We start from the raw sequence: 24335 nt of genomic DNA, 5'->3' as shown, positions 1-24335 counted from the left end.
GCGCTCCAGCAGGTATATCTCTCTGGTCACCCCCAAAAACAATTCTTTCTTTGGGCGCATCTACTTCCAGGTCTCTGATGCCAATGACTGGAACGAACTACAAAAATATCTGAAACTGGAAACACTTATCTCCCTCACTAGCTTTAAGCACCAACTGTCAGAGCAGCTCACAGATTACTGCACCTGTACATAGCCCATCTATCATTTAGCCCAAACAACTACCTCTTCCCCTACTGTATTTATTTTATTTTGCACCCCATTATTTTTATTTCTACTTTGCACATTCTTCCACTGCAAATCTACCATTCCAGTGTTTTACTTGCTATATTGTATTTACTTCGCCACCATGGCCTATTTATTGCCTTACCTCCCTTATCTCACCTCATTTGCTCACATTGTATATAGACTTGTTTCTACTGTATTATTGACTGTATGTTTGTTTTACTCCATGTGTAACTCTGTGTTGCTGTATGTGTCAAACTGCTTTGCTTTATCTTGGCCAGGTCGCAATTGTAAATGAGAACTTGTTTTCAACTTGCCTACCTGGTTAAATAAAGGTGAAATAAATTAAAAATAAAATAAAGTCCTTGCATCCATAACTCTGTCTATGAACTTAAGTGTGGTTACAATTTTTCCAGCCACATCCCTCATCCTCAGTGGGAGTATGCTTTGTTATCGTTTCAACTGCGGATTGCCGCTTTAAGCAAGTCGACATGGGAGCTTGCTGTCCATATTTGCACATTTTCTGTAGAGGTTTGTCATTCATTGAGTCTGTCTGACATACTGAGAGGAGTATCTAGGCAAGCAATGGTGCATATCGTGTTTTTTCTTGAAATTATATATATATATATATATATTGAAGCCTTTGTATAATGTGTGTTCATCTGTATGACCGCATGTGATTCTCTACCTCTTTGAGCTGCTCCTTGCGGAGTTTGTACTCTCGTTTTTGGGACTCTAGGAAGCTGTTGAGCTCTTTCTTCTGCTGGCTCTGGATGTGCTGCTGGAACTTCTTCTCATCATTGGAAAAGGTCTTCGCCTGCAGAGACACAAAAATTAAACACTTGAACATTTCAAACAAGAATATTCAACAGAGACCTAGGGGACAGTAGTAGAATCTAGACAGAGTATGAATTATGAAGTAAGTATGGCGTAAGTGAGCAAACGACCGTACATCTTTCTCCATGGCGGCCTGGTGCTTCTTAATGAGTTTCTCCATCTCCTGGGCAAAGCTGTTCCTCTGGTTCTCCAGCTCTTTGTCCAGACGGAGCCGGTGTTCGTCCATCTCAGCCTTCAGCTTGTTCTCCAGGGCCATCAGATGCTTCTGGTGCTGCCTCCTCATCCTCTTATAGCCTGACATCTGCTCTCTCAGCTCACTGTCCTGCTCGTGCTCCTTCATCTGACGGGTCACCTGGGGAAAACATAGGGCTTATCATAGAACTCTAGGTTCAGCTTATTATCTCCTACAGGAGCAGACACTTAAAAAAAACAGCTGAATTGGGCCTTTATCTCAATATCAAATTATTTCTGGGTAACAATTAAGTACCTTACCGTGATTGTTTTCAATTAAAATACTCAAAAACAAAAAAAAGTTTCTTAGCAAAGATCAATTTCTCAAGCAAGAATTTTGCTAGGACTGTCTGGGAGGGGTCTGAGTGGGGAGAGGAAAAATAAAAACTAGCTGTTATTGGCAGAGGGGTTTGGAACTCTTTCTTATTGGTCTATTAATCAATTTACCACCTGGTGATGTCACCAGGCATGCCAAAACTCCATCCCACCAAAACAGGCAGAAATTTCAGGCAGTCTTTTCAAACAGCTCTTACACTAAAAGGGCATTATAATAATTATTACAATTCTACAGTATTATTCCATCTTCATATGAAAAATCATGTTTTTGACTGCACTTGGCCTTTAAGGGTCCATTTTAAAATCATGTTATCTACAGTATCATTGTATTTCTAGGGCTCTTACCAGGGAGGCTGTGCGTATTGTGGCAAAGTGCTCGCGGTTGCGGTGTTGTTTTGGCCGTGGAGTGTGTGCAGGGGGAGACTGGGGCTCAGTGGGCGGCCGGCTGTTAGGTTCCGACTCTTCGCGATAAGTCGTCTCCTCCTCCTGAAGAAACAAATACAACGCACCACATTAACAGTATAAAAATACCCTTACAAATAATCTGTGAAAGGTACCAGGAAACACTATGTCTTGTATATCACTGAATCATCTCACTATTATTAACGCAGTGTCCAGTTATCCTGCGAGCAATGTTCCCTCTAAGATCCCCTGGGACTGCAGTGCAGAAGAAATATCAGCCTGCACCGAGAAGCACAAGAGTGAACTTCACTCAACTTTCTGGTGTTCCCCTTTAGTTAACACTATCAACATTTCCCTCTATTGTGCGAAATGTGATCAAATCAACGCAACATTAGCCACTTTCAACGCAACATTCCCGAAACAAAACTAACTATGCAAGAGATACTCTACACAGACCGGTGCACCATAACCAATCAGAGCTGCAGTATCCCTATTTGCAAATCATTTGTATTTAACCTTTATTTAACTAGGCAAGTCAGTTAAGAACAAATTCTTATTTATAATGATGGCCTACCCCGGCCAAACCCTCCCCTAACCCGGATGACGCTGGGCCAATTGTGCGCCGCCCTATGGGACTACCGATCACGGCCGGTTGTGATACAGCCCGGGATCGAACCAGGGTCTGTAGTGACGCCTCTAGCACTGAGCCACTTGGGAGTTAAAGTGGCAGTGTTGTATTTTGAGACCGGCTTGAATAAGCTAAGCAGCCAATAGACAGAGGGTAGCATAATTTGTCTGAATCTATAATAATAGTATGAGAATAATAATGCATTTTATTTTAAAAAGTGGTTCTTGCATCAAACAACAACATTTTCAGTTACCTCCTTGTGTGAAGGACAAGTGGATAAACAGGTTGTCAATCCCTACCTGTTTTTTTCATAAATCTCATGGAATGTAGGCCTACATTGAACACCACACATCGGCTGCTACTGTAGGCTGAATGATGGAACAGCTACTTCCATGTTAAAATGTTATAAGATGCATTTTCTCGACTGTTTTTTTATGGCAGGCCACTCTGATAGGCCTACATTATGATAAACAGCCACAGTAGCCTAATTGGTCACTATCATGACTGTAACTTAATGCGGGTACAGCCTCAGTGTTCACAGTAAACGCGTGCCAAAAGTTGCACAGAATCTTCACAACGTTCAAGTTTGCGTTCAGCAGACCAGAAATGTGTTTAGTACCCCAGATAAATTGAGGGAACATTGCCTGCGGGTCCAGCTCTAAGATCATCTCTACCCACCGGTTTGAGGTGAATGACGGAGCTGTTGGACATGACCGTGTGGTCTCCCTCCATCATGTCCAGTTCACTCTTGTCATCTCCGGCGTCGGTCAAGCTGTTGACAGAGCTGCTCTGAGAGCTGGCGCTGATCGACATACTGGGGATAGACTGGTTACTGCCAACGCTGCTCACTGTGCCTGTCCTGCCACTGTTCTCCGGTTCCTGGGGACAACACAATAACAACAGCAAGACACAGGTGAGTGAAATACTTTCTGAATGACAGTGCGTCAACTACAGCAGGTTATGAGCAGAAGATAAAAACGAACAACTGAATATTGAGAAAATCTTTAAGACCCACCAGGCCTACCTTAATATAATAATTAACTGTAATATTATAAGGTTAAGAGTGCATTTAGAGAAACTTCTATTGAACAATTTACTTGTTTTAAACACAACTGAAGAGTTACCTATTCAAGCAGGTTTTTAATGTTTGATCGCTTAAAGTGGTTTGATGTTTTGTGAATGTTTTTTCCTGTTTTTTCTTCTTTTTGTTGATGAATTTTGTTTGTGTCTTGTTTTCTACCTTATTGAGTGTGGGAAATACACTTTTACAAATTCCATCTACTTATTATTAATATTATTATTATCCTACCTAGGCTTTTTTCAAAAGAGTACGATGGTTCTGGTATAAACCATGCTTTCAAACTAAGCTCCACAGGAGAGCAGAGCCAGATTGGGCGACTGACCTCCTCGTCTCCGTCCTGTGCCTCGGCTGCAGGGCCATTGTGAGCCTCCTGGAAGAGGATCTTCTTCATCTTGCGGTACTGCAGATTGTCCAACTCCCGCACCGCAACCTTGGTCCTCAGGATCAGGTCCATCAGGACAGAGTCGGGCCGCTCGCGCTGCACAAACGCATGCTAAAAAAGAGGGAGGCAGAGGGACAATCATTTTCTTTTGAGTTGAGGGTGGGTATGATTCATGTTAATTTAAGGTAAACTCAAAATCAAGTGAACAGAGATCTGTATCTGTCTTGACATTGGTAGATCATGATAATCATAAATAAGATAGACACACTATACAATGAATTCGGGAAGTATTTAGACCGCTTTCCCACATTGTGTTACATTACAGCCTTATTCTAAAATTTATTAAATATATTTTTTTCTCATCAATCTACACACAAAGCCCCATAATGACAAAGAAAAAACAGGGTAAGATATTGTTGCAAATGTATTACAAATAAAAAATAAAACATTGCATTTACATAAGAATTCAGACCCTTTATGCAGTGCTTTGGTGAAGCAGCTTTGGAAGCTATTACAGCCTTGAGTCTGCTTGGGTATTACACGACAAGCTGGCACACCTATATTTTGGGAGTTTCTCTCATTCTTCTCTGCAGAGCCTCTCAAGCTCTGCCAGGTTGGATGGATGGCGTTGATGCACAGCTATTTTCAGGTCTCTCCAGAGATGTTCAATCGGGTTCAAGTCCAGGCTCTGGCTGGACCACTCAAGGACATTCAGAGACGTGTCCCGAAGTCACTCCTGCGTTGTCTTGGCTGTGTGCTTAGGGTCGTTGTCCTGTTGGAAGGTGAACCTTCGCCCCAGTCTGAGGTCCTGAGCGCTCTGGAGCAGGTTTTCACCAAAAATCTCTCTGTACTTTGCTCCGTTCATCTTTCCAAACATCCCCACAGCATGATGCTGCCACCACCATGCTTCACCGTAGGGATGGTGCCAGGTTTCCTCCAGAAGTAACGCTTGGAATTCAGGCCAAAGTTCCATTTTGGTTTCATCAGAACAGAGAATCTTGTTTCTCATGGTCAGCGGGCTGTCATGTGCCTGAGGAGTGTCATTTTACTGAGGAGTGGTTTCCATCTGGGCACTCTAACATAAAGGCCTGATTGGTGGAGTGATGCAGAGATGGTTGTACTTCTGGAATGTTCTCCTATCTCCAAAGAAGAATTCTGGAGCTCTATTATAGTGACCATTCAGTTATTGGGGACAAATCAAGTTGTAGTAACATCAAGGATAAATGATTTACATTTTTTTAAACCTATATTTAACTAGGCAAGTCAGTTAAGAACAATTTCTTATTTAGAATGACGGCCTAGGAACAGTGGGTTAACTGCCTTGTTCAGGGGCAGAACGACAGATTCTTACCTTGTCAGCTCGGGATTTGATCTTGGGGATTCAATCTAGCAACCAAATGATCAATGGAAATGCACCTGAGTTCAGTTTCTAGACTCAAAGGGTCTAAATATATACATTCATGTACATACTTCCTCAATTGGGCCGACCAACCAGTGCTCCCGCACAGTGGCAAACCGGGCTATCTGCATTGTGTCCCACCCACCAACCCCTCTTTTACGCAACTGCTACTCTCTGTTCATCAAATATGCATAGTCCCTTTAACCATATCTACATGTACATACTACCTCAATCAGCCTGACTAACCGGTGTCTGTATGTAGCCTCGCTACTTTTATAGCCTCACTACTGTATAGAGCCTGTCTTTTTACTGTTGTTTTATTTCTTTACCTACCTATTGTTCACTGAATACTTTTTTTGCACGAATGGTTAAAGCCTGTAAGTAAGCATTTCCCTGTAAGGTCTATTCAGCGCACGTGACAAATAAACTTTGATTTGATATGATAAACTGATTTGATTTCTGTTTTTAATTTTGTATAAGTGGGTAAAAATGGTGGGAAAAAAAACAGTTTTCACTTCATCATTATGGGGTATTGTATAGACTGATGAGGGAAAAAAAGAATTGAATCTATTTCAGAATAAGGCTGTAACGTAACAAAATTTGGAAAACGTCATGGGGTCTGAATAGTTTCCGAATGCACTGTATAAACAAAAGTACGGACACCCCTTCAAATTAGTGGATTTTGCCATTTCAGACACTCATTGCTGGTGTATAAAATCGAGCACACAGCCATGCAATATTCATAGACAAACATTGGCAATAGAATGTCCTCACTGAAGAGCTCAGTGACTTTCAACATGGCACCAACATAGGATGCTACCTTTCCAACAAGTCAGTTCGTAAAATGTCTGCCCTGCTAGAGCAGCTCCGGTCAACTATAAGTGCAGGTATTGTGAAGTGGAAACGTCTAGAAGCAACAACAACTCAACCGCGAAGTGGTAAGCCACACAAGTTCACACAACGGGACTGCCAGGACTAGCGAGTAAAAATTGTCTGTCATTGGTTGCAACACTCAATACTGAGTTCCAAACTGCCTCTGGAAGCAACGTCAGCACGATAACTGTTCATTGGTAGCTTCATGAAATGTGTTTCCATGACCAAACAGCTGCACACAAGCCCAACATCCCCCATATGCAATGCCAAGCGTCGGCTGAAGTGGCGTAAAGCTCACTGCCATTGGACTCTGGAGCAGTGGAAACGCTTTCTTTGTCAGTCCGACTGACAAATCTGGGTTTGGCAGATGCCAGGAGAACGCTACCAGCCCCAATGCATAGTGCCAACTGTAAAGTCTGGTGGAGGAATAAATGTTTCGGCTAGGTTCTTTAGTTCCAACGAAGGGAAATCTTAACGCTACAGCATACAATGACATTCTAGACCATTCTGTGCTTCCAACTTTGTGGAAACAGTTTGGGTAAGGCTGTTTCAGCATGACAATGCCCCTGTGCACAATGCGAGGTCCATACAGAAATGGTTTGTCGAGATCGGTGTGGAAGTACTTGACTGGCCTGCACAGAGCCCTAACTTCAACCCCATCAAACACCTTTGGGATGAATTGGAATACCGACTGCAAGCCAGGCCTAATCACCCAACATCAGTGCCCAACCTCACTAATGCTCTTGTGGCTGAATAGAAGCAAGTCCCTGCAGCAATGTTCCAACATCTTGTTGAAAGCCTTCCCAGAAGAGTGCAGGCTGTTATAGCAGCAAAGGGGGGGGGACCAACTCCATATTAATGTCCATGATTTTTAGAATGACGAGCATTCGGAGGTCTTACATTTAAAAGTTCCTCAGAGTTGGGCCTGTCTTGGGGGAATTTCTGAAGGCAAGAATCTACAAAGTTTCGGAAGTAATCCGTCCTGAAGTGAGAGATGGGGGAAAAGAGGGAAGAGTTAGTTTCGTTCTCACCATGACACACTTTAAAAGCGGACAAATTCCTTCTCCTAAAATAATCAACTCTGATGAAGCTACATGACGTACCATTCACTTGACTGCAGTGTGGGGCTTTCATTCTGCGCTATGTGATACAAGGCACTCATCGCATTCATATTGAACAGTGGAGGTTTTCTCTCAGCTAGAAACAAAGAGATCAGAGAAAACAATAGGTTACCAGGATCCACTAACAGCCAAACATAACAAGGAGGACAGTGGGGAGGAGAAGAACTAGGAAGACAGACAACCTAGCACAGGTATTATTTCAACCAGTATGAAAAAATGAAAAATAGGTATACTTTCTTTACTGGCCAGATATTGGTTTGAGATATGGAATGAACAAAGGAGAACATTAAAACAACAGGAGAGCTAGAGTTGAACCAGAGCAGAGTACATGGACTAAGGAGTTTACCTAATTCAATGCAAGTTATCCCCAAAGACCAGATGTCAATCTTCCCATCATATTGACCCTCGTCCATAGCCAGGATTACCTCTGGGGCCATCCTGAGGAAACATACCCATTTTAATGACCGTTACACCGCTTTTGATTTGATGGAAAATATTGAATGAGACTATAGAGGGTGCCCCATTTCGAAATTCTTCCCCATGTTTCAAACACCATCCATTTCTCTTGTACATTGGAATTCTGCCACTCACCAATATGGCGTCCCCACAAAAGAGTTGGCTGGAGAGACAATGGAGGCAGAACCAAAATCTGCAAGTTTCACCTGGCCAGGCTCTGTCAGCAAGACGTTCCCTGCCTTAATATCTCTGTCAGACAGACAAACAGAGGAGAGCGATTATGGCATTAGAGCTTTGTTCCACTGGCACAGGCACACTCCCCCCTAAGGGCACAAAGAAGTCAGTCTAGCACATCCACATATACAGCTACTAGCACTACTCACCGGTGAATCATGTTGTGGGAATGAAGGTAAGCCAACCCCTGTAGAGCACCGTGGGTAATCGCTGCTATTTCCATTTCTTGTAGAGGTTTCTTGTGAACTACAGAAGATGTAGAGATAGAGGGGATGAGAGTGCTGCAAATCATGGCGAAAACCACAAAGAAGAACTCATCTTATAAATCATCACTGTGTCATAAAAACTCCCATCTTACCTTCCAGGACATCAGAGGCAGAGCCTAGACAGTATTCCATCACCAGCTACAGAGACAGAAAGAGAGAGTGTTATACAGGGTTAACTAATGTACCTGTTTCGGAGTATTCACCATAGCATTTTGACCTATTGTTTATATTTTCCATTCAGATAACACTCTTACCCAGGCAGTGTGCTCTCGCAGATAGCATCCCTTATACTCTATGCTGTTTGGGTGCTGTATTCTCTGCAGAAACTTCACCTCCTTGATTATGTCTTGCCATTTCTGTAAGGTAAAACAGTGGAACGATTACATCATGCTTGCGTAACAAGCTCTAAAAGGGCCAATCTGCAGTTGAAGCAATTAGCATTCACCCATCCTCTTGTTTTGGTAAAAAGCTGAGGGATGCACCTGGAGAAATGTACTGACCATCCAAGATATCACATTTATAGTTTTAAGAATGTTTTGACGCTATACAGTTTGTTTACAATTACGATGCTTACAAATACTGGAGTAAAACAAGGTTATATTTGGGGTTCTGATGGGGTACGACAGTTAAACTAAGCTCATGAAGTATTTATAAAAGTTATATTCTTCAAGAATCAATAGGTATATCATTCATTTATAAGTCCAAAAATGGATCTAGCAACTGCAGATTGCCCCTTTAAACAATAAGGACAGAGATGCAGGCTGGAACTATGTGTTCTACATGGAACTTTAGTTACTTCCCTTTGAGTTCCACTCTACTTCTTTGGGTTAATGAATTACCCAATCCAGTCATTTTGCCAGATTCAAATCTGATTATCAACTGTTTTTAGACTGCGCTTCAGGGAACAGGCCATTGATTTGCAATTCCACTACTTTAAGCAAATAAGCTAGATGCTTTAACTGCTGAGAAACACAACAAATCCCCTTGAAGAGAAACTACAGGCCTAAAGCTCCAAACTCAATGAGGAAAGTATCTTGAAGGAATAGGCCTTGTTAGATTAGATGCTATTGAGCCTTTTCACTGTAAACCAATATTGAGACAACAAACAAAACATCTGTAACAGCCCTACACTGTCTCAACTCATTGAAGTTGGGTAACCTTTAAAACGAGTCAACCGTTTCCTGGAGAACACGTTGTGTCATCACACCACTGATTAAATCAAATGTCATGGGATTAATAGATCATATTGTTTGTACTCCATGCCTACATTGTCACACAATTATCTGATTTACATATTTTTGAGCTCACTGTGTATTTTTTTGAAAAAATAATGCTATTTGCAAGTAAGTGAGAGATGCTAACTAACAAAACTAGAATTATGAAAGGTGCTGTAACAAAGTAAGCTTAACCTGGTAACTGATAACAAGTGTGACATTTTTGGCTGAATCTGTTGTGTTATAACTAGTGTTGTGACGATACCATGTGGAGAAAAAAATCTGTGGCCTAGCATCCCGTTTCCCCCTGTACCCCAGCCCCTTGTTCACGTTTTCACTGAAATGCACACTTCTACTCAATACAACACATATTGAATTTAATGTCACACTTTCAGTGTATAATAGAATACTGCATAGACTGGCTGATTTGCTCATATTTGCAAAGGCCTACCTGTGATTTGTCTGGAAGAAGGAATACAAATGCATAATGATCTGCATGTAACTGTGTCAGTAAGGGGAAAACACTGCATAATGATCTGCATGTCACTGTGTCAGTAAGGGGAAAACACTGCATAATGATCTGCATGTCACTGTGTCAGTAAGGGGAAAACACTGCATAATGATCTGCATGTCACTGTGTCAGTAAGGGGAAAACACTGCATAATGATCTGCTTGTTATTGTGTCAGTAAGGGGAAAACACTGCATAATGATCTGCATGTCATTGTGTCAGTAAGGGGAAAACACTGCATAATGATCTGCATGTCATTGTGTCAGTAAGGAGAAAACACTGCATAATGATCTGCATGTCACTGTGTCAGTAAGGGGAAAACACTGCATAATGATCTGCATGTCACTGTGTCAGTAAGGGGAAAACACTGCATAATGATCTGCATGTCACTGTGTCAGTAAGGGGAAAACACTGCATAATGATCTGCATGTCACTGTGTCAGTAAGGGGAAAACACTGCATAATGATCTGCATGCCACTGTGTCAGTAAGGGGAAAACACTGCATAATGATCTGCTTGTCACTGTGTCAGTAAGGGGAAAACACTGCATAATGATCTGCATGTCACTGTGTCAGTAAGGGGAAAACACTGCATAATGATCTGCATGTCATTGAGTAAGTAAGGGGAAAACACTGCATAATGATCTGCTTGTTATTGTGTCAGTAAGGGGAAAACACTGCATAATGATCTGCATGTCACTGTGTCAGTAAGGGGAAAACACTGCATAATGATCTGCTTGTTATTGTGTCAGTAATGGGAAAACACTGCATAATGATCTGCATGCCACTGTGTCAGTAAGGGGAAAACACTGCATAATGATCTGCATGTCACTGTGTCAGTAAGGGGAAAACCTGCATAATGATCTGCATGTCATTGTGTCAGTAAGGGGAAAACACTGCATAATGATATGCATGTCATTGTGTCAGTAAGGGGAAAACACTGCATAATGATCTGCTTGTCACTGTGTAAGTAAGGGGGAAACACTGCATAATGATCTGCATGTCACTGTGTCAGTAAGGGGAAAACACTGCATAATGATCTGCTTGTTATTGTGTCAGTAAGGGGAAACCCTGCATAATGATCTGCTTGTCACTGTGTAAGTAAGGGGGAAACCCTGCATAATGATCTGCTTGTCACTGTAAGTACGGGGAAACACTGCATAATGATCTGCTTGTCACTGTGTCAGTAAGGGGAAACCCTGCATAATGATCTGCTTGTCACTGTGTAAGTAAGGGGGAAACACTGCATAATGATCTGCATGTCACTGTGTCAGTAAGGGGAAAACACTGCATAATGATCTGCTTGTTATTGTGTCAGTAAGGGGAAAACACTGCATAATGATCTGCATGTCACTGTGTCAGTAAGGGGAAAACACTGCATAATGATCTGCTTGTTATTGTGTCAGTAATGGGAAAACACTGCATAATGATCTGCATGCCACTGTGTCAGTAAGGGGAAAACACTGCATAATGATCTGCATGTCACTGTGTCAGTAAGGGGAAAACCTGCATAATGATCTGCATGTCATTGTGTCAGTAAGGGGAAAACACTGCATAATGATATGCATGTCATTGTGTCAGTAAGGGGAAAACACTGCATAATGATCTGCTTGTCACTGTGTAAGTAAGGGGGAAACACTGCATAATGATCTGCATGTCACTGTGTCAGTAAGGGGAAAACACTGCATAATGATCTGCTTGTTATTGTGTCAGTAAGGGGAAACCCTGCATAATGATCTGCTTGTCACTGTGTAAGTAAGGGGGAAACCCTGCATAATGATCTGCTTGTCACTGTGTAAGTACGGGGAAACACTGCATAATGATCTGCTTGTCACTGTGTCAGTAAGGGGAAACCCTGCATAATGATCTGCTTGTCACTGTGTAAGTAAGGGGGAAACACTGCATAATGATCTGCATGTCACTGTGTCAGTAAGGGGAAAACACTGCATAATGATCTGCTTGTCACTGTGTCAGTAAGGGGAAAACACTGCATAATAATCTGCTTGTCACTGTGTAAGTAAGGGGGAAACCCTGCATAATGATCTGCTTGTCACTGTGTAAGTACGGGGAAACACTGCATAATGACCTGCTTGTCACTGTGTCAGTAAGGGGAAACCCTGCATAATGATCTGCTTGTCACTGTGTAAGTAAGGGGGAAACCCTGCATAATGATCTGCTTGTCACTGTGTAAGTAAGGGGAAACACTGCATAATGATCTGCTTGTCACTGTGTCAGTAAGGGGAAACCCTGCATAATGATCTGATTGTCACTGTGTAAGTGAGGGGGAAACACTGCATAATGATCTGCATGCCACTGTGTCAGTAAGGGGAAAACACTGCATAATGATCTGCTTGTCACTGTGTCAGTAAGGGGAAAACACTGCATAATGATCTGCTTGTCACTGTGTCAGTAAGGGGAAAACACTGCATAATGATCTGCATGTCACTGTGTCAGTAAGGGGAAAACACTGCATAATGATCTGCTTGTCACTGTGTCAGTAAGGGGAAAACACTGCATAATGATCTGCTTGTCACTGTGTAAGTAAGGGGGAAACACTGCATAATGATCTGCATGTCACTGTGTCAGTAAGGGGAAAACACTGCATAATGATCTGCTTGTTATTGTGTCAGTAAGGGGAAACCCTGCATAATGATCTGCTTGTCACTGTGTAAGTAAGGGGGAAACCCTGCATAATGATCTGCTTGTCACTGTGTAAGTACGGGGAAACACTGCATAATGATCTGCTTGTCACTGTGTCAGTAAGGGGAAACCCTGCATAATGATCTGCTTGTCACTGTGTAAGTAAGGGGGAAACCCTGCATAATGATCTGCATGTCACTGTGTCAGTAAGGGGAAAACACTGCATAATGATCTGCTTGTTATTGTGTCAGTAAGGGGAAACCCTGCATAATGATCTGCTTGTCACTGTGTAAGTAAGGGGGAAACACTGCATAATGATCTGCATGTCACTGTGTCAGTAAGGGGAAAACACTGCATAATGATCTGCATGTCACTGTGTCAGTAAGGGGAAAACACTGCATAATGATCTGCTTGTCACTGTGTCAGTAAGGGGAAAACACTGCATAATAATCTGCTTGTCACTGTGTAAGTAAGGGGGAAACCCTGCATAATGATCTGCTTGTCACTGTGTAAGTACGGGGAAACACTGCATAATGACCTGCTTGTCACTGTGTCAGTAAGGGGAAACCCTGCATAATGATCTGCTTGTCACTGTGTAAGTAAGGGGGAAACCCTGCATAATGATCTGCTTGTCACTGTGTAAGTAAGGGGAAACACTGCATAATGATCTGCTTGTCACTGTGTCAGTAAGGGGAAACCCTGCATAATGATCTGATTGTCACTGTGTAAGTGAGGGGGAAACACTGCATAATGATCTGCATGTCACTGTGTAAGTAAGGGGGAAACACTGCATAATGATCTGCATGTCACTGTGTCAGTAAGGGGAAACACTGCATAATGATCTGCTTGTTATTGTGTCAGTAAGGGGGAAACCCTGCATAATGATCTGATTGTCACTGTGTAAGTGAGGGGGAAACACTGCATAATGATCTGCATGTCACTGTGTCAGTAAGGGGGAAACACTGCATAATGATCTGCATGTCACTGTGTCAGTAAGGGGAAAACACTGCATAATGATCTGCTTGTCACTGTGTCAGTAAGGGGAAAACACTGCATAATGATCTGCTTGTCACTGTGTAAGTAAGGGGGAAACACTGCATAATGATCTGCATGTCACTGTGTCAGTAAGGGGGAAACACTGCATAATGATCTGCTTGTCACTGTGTAAGTAAGGGGAAAACACTGCATAATGATCTGCATGTCACTGTGTCAGTAAGGGGAAAACACTGCATAATGATCTGCTTGTTATTGTGTCAGTAAGGGGGAAACACTGCATAATGATCTGCTTGTCACTGTGTCAGTAAGGGGGAAACACTGCATAATGATCTGCTTGTTATTGTGTCAGTAAGGGGGAAACACTGCATAATGATCTGCTTGTCACTGTGTCAGTAAGGGGAAAACACTGCATAATGATCTGCATGTCACTGTGTCAGTAAGGGGAAAACACTGCATAATGATCTGCTTGTCACTGTGTCAGTAAGGGGAAAACACTGCATAATGATCTGCTTGTCACTGTGTAAGTAAGGGGAAAACACTGCATAATGATCTGCATGTCACTGTGTAAGTACGGGGAAACCCTGCATAATGATCTGCTTGTCACTGTGTAAGTACGGGGAAACCCTGCATAATGATCTGATTGTCACTGTGTCAGTAAGGGGAAAACACTGCATAATGATCTGCATGTCACTGTGTCAGTAAGGGGAAAACACTGCATAATGATCTGCTTGTTATTGTGTCAGTAAGGGGAAAACACTGCACCGGTTAACACAGACACACACACACACTCTCTATCCCTTCCTCACAGTCTCCCTCGCTCTCACTAACACACACACACTCTCTCTCCCTTCGTCACAGTCTCCCTCGCTCTCACTAACACACACACACACTCTCTCTCCCTTCGTCACAGTCTCCCTCGCTCTCACTAACACACACACACACTCTCTCTCCCTTCGTCACAGTCTCCCTCGCTCTCATAAACACACACACTCTCTCTTCCTTACTCTTGTAATTGTTTTATTGTATTATTTAACCTTTATTTTAACTAGGCAAGTCAGTTAAGAACAAATTCTTATTTACAATGACGGCCTACACAGCCAAACCCGGACGACGCTGGGCCAATTGTGCGGGGCTCCAAATCACCCCCGGTTGTATGTGATACAGCCTGGATTCGAACCAGGGTGTCTGTAGTGATGCCTCTAGCACTGAGATACAGTGCCATAGACCACTGCGCCACTTGGAGCCCAAACAAAAACACACACCACTCTCTCCCTCTCCCAAACACACTGCTCCCAACTTTTAAAGCATTAGGCACCAAACAGAATTTAAGGAGCACCAGAAAGAAAGATTGTTGATATAGTTTATTCTTACACTAGGCCTATATGAATCCTACCTTTGAAGCACACCTCATGAGTAGCAGACCCTTTCCCTTTCTTCCTGTGCCAATCAAATTTGCTTAAACCTAGTCAAGTTACCAGGTTGTTAGCTAGCTAGGTAACATGACTGAACAACGTTGTTCGTTATCAAACCAATAATTAGAAACCAAGGATTAGTTAACAGCCCGCAACATGGTTTATTTAATCATTTAAAATGCGCGTGAATCCTGAAAGAAAGAAAAACTGGAAATATGGGTGATATTTTTTAACTGTTTAGGCTAGAAACAAGCCGTATTCGTTGCTGTAAAGCTGCAACCATGCCTGGGGCGAAGCGCTGCTCCATTCCCCTCTCTGACACTCAGAGGCTGCATGACAGTGAACTTGCAAAGACTACTCAGACTGGTCTGTGTGCTCTTGGTCAAAACATGCGATGAAATTATATAATGTGCCAAAATTGCTCGCTTAGCACACTGCTCCAATGTAACAAATGTACAAATCTAACAAGAGGAGACTAATCAGGGTCTGGGTCTGCATCCCCGCTCGCCATCACGACTAAATTCTATTTGAAAATCCTGACGGAGGAATAGATGTACATGGAGGGCGGACGGAGAGAAGCAGGTAACAGGGCTGGTAGGGGATGTGGATGGCTGACTACAGCTGCCACATGTGATATGCGCTTGAAAGTGAAGTGAATATCATTGGACTAGTAGTATCACATGAAACAGCACTACGGTATTCTAAATTGAGGTATCATAACGTTTTGGTGCAGTGATATTACCATAGTACCGGTATACCGTACAACACTGGTTATAACTGTTTGATGTAACACCAACAGCATTTGATGCACAGTCAGTCTCTTACCTCGTTGGATTGTTTTCCACTGTACGACATCTTCTTGATGGCCACCACCTCAGTGGTCCGCACATCTCGTGCCTGAAGAAAAATATAGTCAACACCCTGCCCTTATCTTAAACAGTTCTGAATGTAAGTCCAGCTCTGTTACTGAGCACAGAGTGGCGGGTCCAAGTACTCACAAAGTAGACTGCACCGAAGCTGCCATGTCCGATCTCTCGCAAGTCTGAGAACAGTTTCTCAGGGTCCTCCTTGAAGAAGAGCTCAGCAACATCGGGGTCTTTCAGGCTCCCCGCCCGACTAGTGTTGGGCATGCTGAGGGGGGGACGTGCCAGTGCCGCCACCGCCGCGGCCAGGGATTATCTGGATATGCGACAGCGACGTGACAGCCCCCACCGACGGTTCATCTGCAGGACAGTGGCCTCATACGTGTACACACCTGGGGGGATGGAGAGGACAGAGAGCGAGAACTAGCACATCAATATCATACTCCCTCCCCATTTTAGTTATTTAGCAGATTTTTCATTATTTTTCCCTGTGGGAATCAAACCCACAACCCTGGCATTGAAACATACTCTACCAACTGGGACCCAAAATCAATCAAGTTATGATATTGAGAGGGGGTGAATGGTGAAATTGATTCTCCGGGACATAGAAGAATAACCGCCTAAACAGAGAGAGTGAATAGGACTTTTAATACTGATTAACTAATGCTGAAAAGCCTACATGGGGGACGGGGCAGCCCTAAGCTCAGAATAAGCCTCCTTTCAAACCTTTTCCTGCACAGTCAGCATCGGGCCATGTAACCATGATAACTAAAGAGGCACTATTCTGGAAAAAAAACACCATCTCTAGCTAGGCTTCCATCCAATTGGCGACAGATTTTCATGTGAATATTCTAAAATCGGCATAAAGAAAATATATGCATTTTCCCACCAGTGGTGTCTCCATCAAACTGACTTATTGAGGATAAAAATCAGTGCGTGATGACATAGTGCACACAAAATGTACTTTTTTGCTTATGTTTTCGTCTACCGAATAAAAATCTAAAGTTGAATGTGTTTCCATCGCATTTTCAACTCTACCAATAGTTTTGTTACTCTGGTCTTGTCACTTGTGTTTAAACCAACAGCTCGCAGATACAGCGCGGTAGGCTAGTCTACATGAGATTATTGGGGATACGAACAAAAATATTTATTAGTCAAACTGCAGTCATGCATCGATCCTCATGTCACCAGAATCAGACCCTCGATACTTATTGGAAAGGAGCATCAAGATCATTGTGCACTTTCACGACCCTGTGAAGTTCATACATTTTTTTTCATCTGTAGCCTAATAAAAACTACGACTCGACATCATATCATCGCTCAACTCCAAGATTACTTCGATATGATGGTTAATATTGCCCTTAAACGGTGTTTCCACCATCATCTCTCACTTAATATATTTTACAGACACTAAAAGATCCCACCATGTCAAACAAACAAATTATGTCTGCATTTATAAAATTGTACCGAAACTTCCTGTTCCCATCACAGCTGTCGTAAAAATAATATATAATTATATATATGGTATGACTTTACTCGCATAAAAACTGTATATGGAAACATGGTTCATGTCATTATTATTTTTGCACGAGGGAGAGGAAGTGCCAAGGAGACTAGAGGTCGACCGATTAATTGGAATGGCCGATTAATTGGGGCCGTTTTCAAGTTTTCATAACAATTGGAAATCTGTATTTTTGGACACCAATTTGGCCTATTTTTTTTTTTTACCACCCTTATTTAATCTTTATTTAACTAGGCAAGTCAGTTAAGAACACATTCTTATTTTCAATGGTGGCCTAGGAACGGTGGGTTAACTGCCTTGTTCAGGGGCAGAACGACAGATTTTTACCTTGTCAGCTCGGGGGATTCAATCTTGCAACCTTACAGTTAACTAGTCCAACGAGGAGACTGCCTGTTACGCAAATGCAGTAAGCCAAGGTAAGTTGCTAGCGAGCATTAAACTTATATTATAAAAACAATCAATCAATCCATCCATCATAATCACTACACATGGTTGATGATATTACTAGTTTATCTAGCGTGTCCTGCGTTGCATATAGTTGCTCCAATGTGTACCTAACCATAAACATCAATGCCTTTCTTAAAATCAATAAATACACAGAAGTAAATATTTTTACACCTGCATATTTAGCTAAAAGATATGCAGGTTAGCAGGCAATATTAACCAGGTGAAATTGTGTCACTATGCAACAGTTTGGGCCGCCTAATTTGCCAGAATTTTACGTAATTATGACATAACATTGAAGGTTGTGCAATGTAACAGGAATATTTTGACTTATTTTGACGGAACGGTTCCGTATTTCACTGAAAGAATAAACGTCTTGTTTTCGAGATGATAGTTTCCGGATTTGACCACATTAATGACCTAAGGCTCGTATTTCTGTGTGTTATCATGTTATAACTAAGTCTATGATTTGATAGAGCAGTCTGTCTGAGCGATGGTAGGCACCAGCAGGCTCATAAGCATTCATTCAAACACCACTTTCGTGCGTTTTCCAGCAGCTGTTTATGACTTCAAGCCTATCGACTCCCAAGATTAGGCTTGTGTAACCGATGTGAAATGGCTAGCTAGTTAGAGGGGTGAGCGCTAATAACTTATTATATTAAGTTACAATAAGTGTTCATTCAGTATTGTTGTAATTGTCATTATTACAAATACATTTTTTTTTTAAATTGGCCGATTAATCAGTATCAGCTTTTTTATTCCTCCAATGATCGGTATCGGCATTGAAAAATCATAATAGGTCGACCTCTAAAGGAGACACCCTCGAGTGGCAGAGTTGTGTGCAGTCTTCGATCTCAAAGGTTTCCTCAGGTGTAAAAATTCAGTTGTGTCATCAATGGTTTGAGGAAAAAAAACACCAGTGCTGTGCTTTCAACTTTTTTGGCTCAGTCCAGTGTTCTCTCCCTCGGATATGACGCACGCCATGGGCTGCTTTAGGCAGACGATGAGAAAGAAACTAGTGTGCCTGCCATGTCCAGCCCATTACTGTAGGATCATGGCCCTCTGAGCATCCCTGGCTGCCACAGGAGAGCCTAATAATAGGAGCGAGGGATGGGCACACTGGCCAGTGACGTAAGGCTGAGCTCTGGAGAGCGGCCAGTTATAGCTCTCGGTCCATTCCGGCAAACGAAGTAGGAAGAGACCACAGTCTCCTGTTTCCATAGAAACAGCAACTACTGTAAGAAAGCCAGTGGGCTGTGTCCTGGCTGATAGACAGAGGGATGCAGACAGACAGATGTAAGGAGGAAACAAAGAAAATAGCCCTGCAACTGATAACCTCACACAAAGAAAATCCAACGTTACAACACAGTAGGTGACTAAGGAATGGATGATATGAGCTATGCACCATACCATCCATAACATAAAACTGGCTAGTTGTTAGACCTGTATGGTCAAGACAGATATTTCCTCAGTCAATTGATTCAAATATATATTTAGGGGGTATTTTCCATCCTCAAAAAAATATATATATGTTTTTACTAGGCCTATTCCAACATTGCCAGAGGAAGACCAACAAGTGTGGTGGTAACATGTTGCTCCTATGGTTCATAGCTGCCTGTGTAACATAGCCACTCCTCGACAACACCAGAAAATTGACTAGGCTACAGTGCCAATTTGTTTTTGAAATTCAAAAACATTTCTGGCAGTAACACAATATGTCACGGTCTGTATGCCTCAATAAACATGTAACTTATCTCTGGCTCTTAAACATGATGTAATTGTTGATAGATAACTAGTTATCTGAGGAAGGTTGACTGTGCCCAGCCAGCTCAGATGATCAGCTGCACACAGACACACTGAGCAACACTCTCCCTCTGACGCCAGAGTCACAAGACTGTTCCTTTCCTTCTCGGCCTGGGAGGAACAGCACAGCCGGACTCCAGTCCCTCAGGCACAGCAGGCAGACATCCTTTGTCCCACTGGACGACTCACTCACTACCCTGCTGTACAGATGCAGCCACAGCCCTGAAATAAAGTCTCATTAACGGCATGGGACTGTGGCTTTATTGCCATTGTTGTTTACTACATTGTTGTTCATGAATGAGCCTTGTTGTTGTAGCCTATCTCTCATGATGATGACGTTTTGAACGGCAGGGTGCATGTGAGAGTAGTGACAGCGATGGTAACTGATACATTTAATGAAACACTTCGACGTGCCACACAGACAGACAGACACAGAGAGAGACAGAGAGAGAGAGGGAGAAAGAGAGAGACTGCAAGAATACAACCGGACAGGACAACAAAGCTGGAGGGATGGAATTCCCTCTGCATGCTGTCACTGCACTGCATTTCTCAGCATTTCCTGTTCGCTCAGCTATAGGCCCTGCTGGGAATTGTTTCAGGCAGTAAGACTATTCTATCGTAGCTTATACAACCCTAGCAATGGTGTTGCTTTGGAGCTCTTAAAGGGGAAAACTATTGTATTATCTGTGTAAGTGTAATGTGGTCTGTGATAGGCTAATCAATCATCTTATGTATTCACAATGCAAGGCTGTGGATACAAACATGGCCATCCTTATTGCCTATCCCTGGGACCTATTTGTGTGTCTCTCTGGAGTATCCAGTACATTGTTTTTGAAGTGAATTGAAATGCAATTCATGAATTGATAAATCCTCATAGTAGAAAACAATTAGCAATATTCAATTAACTTCCTGATTTGAAAACTGAATTGACCCAACCCCTTTGTTTTCATGATTATGTAAGAGCCCCATAAACAAATGAAATGAGTATGAACACATAGCCAACTCATTTCAGTTCACATGGTGAAGTGGCACCCACTTAATTGATTAACCCCCCCACACACACACAAACTGAACCAGGGAAATAACAATTATTAATCAATATGCAAGGAGGACATCATATTTAATGTGCTTTCCAGCATTCATGTAGCCTTTTAGGCCAACGTTAACGGATTGGGACATATGAATGTCACAGCTAACAAATCCAATCATAGAGGGGTCTAAACTAGGGTAATAGCAGCTAGATGGGAATGCAAGCTGTTGCCAAGTGCTGTCTCATTCTTAAAAATAATAATAATAGCCAGGCTTGTGCACTTGTAGGTTTATTCAAATGCATTTAGTAGTTTTCTGTTCTTATTGATGTGTACCTATTGCACAAGGACCGGAACACCCAGCATTTGTAAACCAATTTTGTGTGGATCAAAGAAACAGATGACATAACAAAACACACTATTGTTTACCTTCTGATCTTTGCAATAGATGCAACATACACCTAATATGTACCCTAGTTAATGTGACAGTACAGTAGCAAGATTGTAAATTGACGAATGACGTTCAAGGCAAACTCATCATTGAGAAACGTCCCTAGACTCCCATTTGCTTGCTCACTGGCAAGCTGCCCAGCAAATGCTAGTAGTGGCATAGCTAACACATACCTAGCTAGCTATAGCCAGGACATTGCTCGAAGTTCTGTCAGAACTCCCCAAAACATTTAACATTACTACGAGACAATGCTGCCAACTTCAGTAGCAAGCTATGTAATTGCTTTACTAATGTCAACAAACTGGAAAGTTACCGGTAGCTAGTTACCTACACCCCATTCGAGTAGTTCGGTCGATGCAGCCAAGAAAACGTGAAGCAGCTAACTAGTACTACTGTTAGCTAACGATGTTACTAGTAACGTTAGCTAGCCATAGAAGCCAACTTAGTTTCTTACGTGGTGTGCAAGCAATACATGGTGATATGACAAGTGTTGTAGGTATACGTGTATTTTAGGGCTACGTTGCAAGTACTGTTTACCACCGTATCATTCACATTTTAACCCGTTAAAAAATGTGAGGCTAGCTATCATTAGCTGCTGCTAGCCAGTTTAAACTCACCCTTCCGACGGGCCTGGCTGGTTTGAGCCGAGCAGAGAATGTCGTTTGGTTCAACCAATTGTGGACAGGAAGAGTACTGGACGTGTGTTTTTTCCTGTTATTATATTTTCCTTACACTGATTTCTGATGTTTTTCAAAGTTGTCAACCGATTTGTTGATTTAGATTGGCTGTGTAGAGTTGGCAAAAAATCTCCACCCTTGCCTTGGACTAACGGGGGCCCAAATTGTCGAATCCCGTACTACAGGCAGATCCCAAAGATGGCGGCCGTGCTTTCCACCGCCTCCCTCCGTGACAAATACGGTGGGGAAAAATGTGAGGGAAGCTCAAGGAGGACCACGAAAACAACTACACTGAAAGCGACCGCACCCTTGATATCGTCGGAAAATTGGAGAGGCCTTTTCTTTGAATGAGAGTAGGAATATGTTCAATATTTCACAGTGTTTATGCTGGGATTCTCTCCCGTCCTCTTTCAATTCAGTCTGTTTCTGGAACGCCAGTTCCGCCCTATCGCTGTAAACTCCCTCTGACCCATTCATAATTATACAGTCATTGCTCTGACCCAATACTCTGACCTAAACGCATGGAACAGCTACCAAAACCCCTATGAGCGGTGACAATGCAGTTACTGGTCTGCAGACTAAATAGTTTCTCTAATTACTATGGACAAAATAAAATGGCATGCCCATATAGCATAACAAGTTATTGAAGCTATGGACATTGTTTTTACAACTTTTCCCCAGCATTGCTTAGCATGATGTAGCTCTTTTAAATTGTTATTTTATTTCATCTTTATTTAACAAATTCGTATTTACAATGACGGCTTACCAAAAGGCAAAAGAGAGAGACTGCCTTTTGGTAGGCCGTCATAGTAAATAAGAATTTGTTCTTAAATGACATGCCTAGTTAAATAAAGGTTAAATCAAATTAAAAAAGAGACACCACAACACTACATAAAGAGACCTAAGACAACAACATAGCATAGCTCTCGAGAACCCAAACAGACCAAAGGTGGGCAAGGCATTTCCATTAACATCACTGAAGTTGGGTTCAATTAGTGCAATTTAGTTTCAGACAGATACATTTTTGGAATATCTAACAAATTATGCCGATGGTCATAACTACGCTATTACAGATTGACCAATTGTGAGTCCTACTATTCTATTTCGACAACCCAAAGAAAAGGAAAACAGACAATGTATTGTATCAGTGATATTAGTAGGCCTAATATGAAGTGCTTTGAGAGACTAGTCAAGGACCATATCACCTCCACCCTACCTGACACCCTAGACCCACTCCAATTTCCTTACCGCCCCAATAGGTCCACAGACGACGCCATTGCAGTTACACTGCACACTGCCCTAACCCATCTGGACAAGAGGAATACCTATGTAAGAATGCTGTTCATCTATTACAGCTCAGCATTTAACACAATAGTACCCTCAAAACTCGTCATTAAGCTCGAGACCCTGGGTCAGGACACCGCCCTATGCAACTGGGTCCTGGACTTTCTGACGGGCCACACCCAGGTAAGACTTTTTCTTGGTTTGCTGCTCTTGAAGCATTTTTTTTCATGTGTAGCGCATATCATGTTTATACATGTCTACAACAACTTATAATGAGTTATGATCATATGACCATATTATAACACATTATTCCATCCTTGAACATCAGCCTTCACAAATCAGATTTGTAAAGTGAAGTCAATGTCTGTAACATTTTACAAGAAAACACCCTAATGGAATATTAGGGACTTGTGTAATAACACTGTAATCACATAGCACATTAGAATGAATTGCATTACAGGCTAATCCAGTTGATCCTACATTAAGAAAACCTTTGACTAATTCATGATTATACGGAATGTGAAGCAGTAAAAAAAAGCTGGTGACAACTTTCTCTTCTAAACTACAGTGAACCAATCGGTGCTCCAAATAAGCAGTTTATACTCTTGTTTGGCTCCCATCCAAATGGCCAGCCCTACCAGTAAGGCTGCAGCCTCTCTTTATCCAAATGAACAGGAAGCCTTTCAGGCCATGTCATGAATGGGAGATACAAAAGGGCTGTACTGCAAGTAAAAATTCTGATGCCAAAGAAAAAAGGGTGATCATGAAGAATACAATGCTGTATATGAAAGGTGCATCCAGATTAAAATAAAGAGGATTTTGAAAGATAATCCTATTAAATGTACCCTTTTACAAGAGGACACAATTTAGAAAGAGGCTGGATGACAGGGCACTAGATGTAGCCTATCCCAAAGCTGTTCAAGTGTTTGCTAAGAAGAAGAAAACTGTGAGCTCAGTAGTGCTATCCTGCCTAGAACTTCCTTCATCCTATCTCTGCCTCTAGGCATTTCCTGAGATAGGTCTGAG

At 42.2% G+C, this 24335-nt stretch overlaps 1 protein-coding gene across 1 annotated transcript in view; it reads right to left on the bottom strand.

Annotated features, from left to right (window-relative positions):
- The window catches only part of LOC110507781 (serine/threonine-protein kinase TAO1), a 32348-nt gene extending 9815 nt beyond the window's left edge, over positions 1-22533 (bottom strand). The window contains exons 1-15 of the mRNA XM_021588014.2: positions 21966-22533; positions 16236-16492; positions 16063-16134; positions 8723-8824; positions 8561-8606; positions 8352-8448; positions 8104-8217; positions 7859-7950; positions 7495-7588; positions 7292-7373; positions 4060-4230; positions 3335-3535; positions 1972-2112; positions 1175-1411; positions 911-1039 (exon numbers count right to left, since the gene is read on the bottom strand). Coding sequence (XP_021443689.1) covers positions 911-1039; positions 1175-1411; positions 1972-2112; positions 3335-3535; positions 4060-4230; positions 7292-7373; positions 7495-7588; positions 7859-7950; positions 8104-8217; positions 8352-8448; positions 8561-8606; positions 8723-8824; positions 16063-16134; positions 16236-16367 — 1710 coding nt within the window. The 5' untranslated portion in view covers positions 16368-16492; positions 21966-22533. The remainder of the gene's footprint in view (positions 1-910; positions 1040-1174; positions 1412-1971; positions 2113-3334; positions 3536-4059; positions 4231-7291; positions 7374-7494; positions 7589-7858; positions 7951-8103; positions 8218-8351; positions 8449-8560; positions 8607-8722; positions 8825-16062; positions 16135-16235; positions 16493-21965) is intronic.
- Positions 22534-24335: the final 1802 nt, after the last annotated feature.

Source organism: Oncorhynchus mykiss, chromosome 27 (genome assembly GCF_013265735.2).
Source record: "Oncorhynchus mykiss isolate Arlee chromosome 27, USDA_OmykA_1.1, whole genome shotgun sequence".
NCBI lineage: Eukaryota > Metazoa > Chordata > Actinopteri > Salmoniformes > Salmonidae > Oncorhynchus > Oncorhynchus mykiss.
The sequence above is the reverse complement of the archived record's forward strand: the minus strand, read 5'-3'. Positions and strand labels throughout refer to the sequence as shown.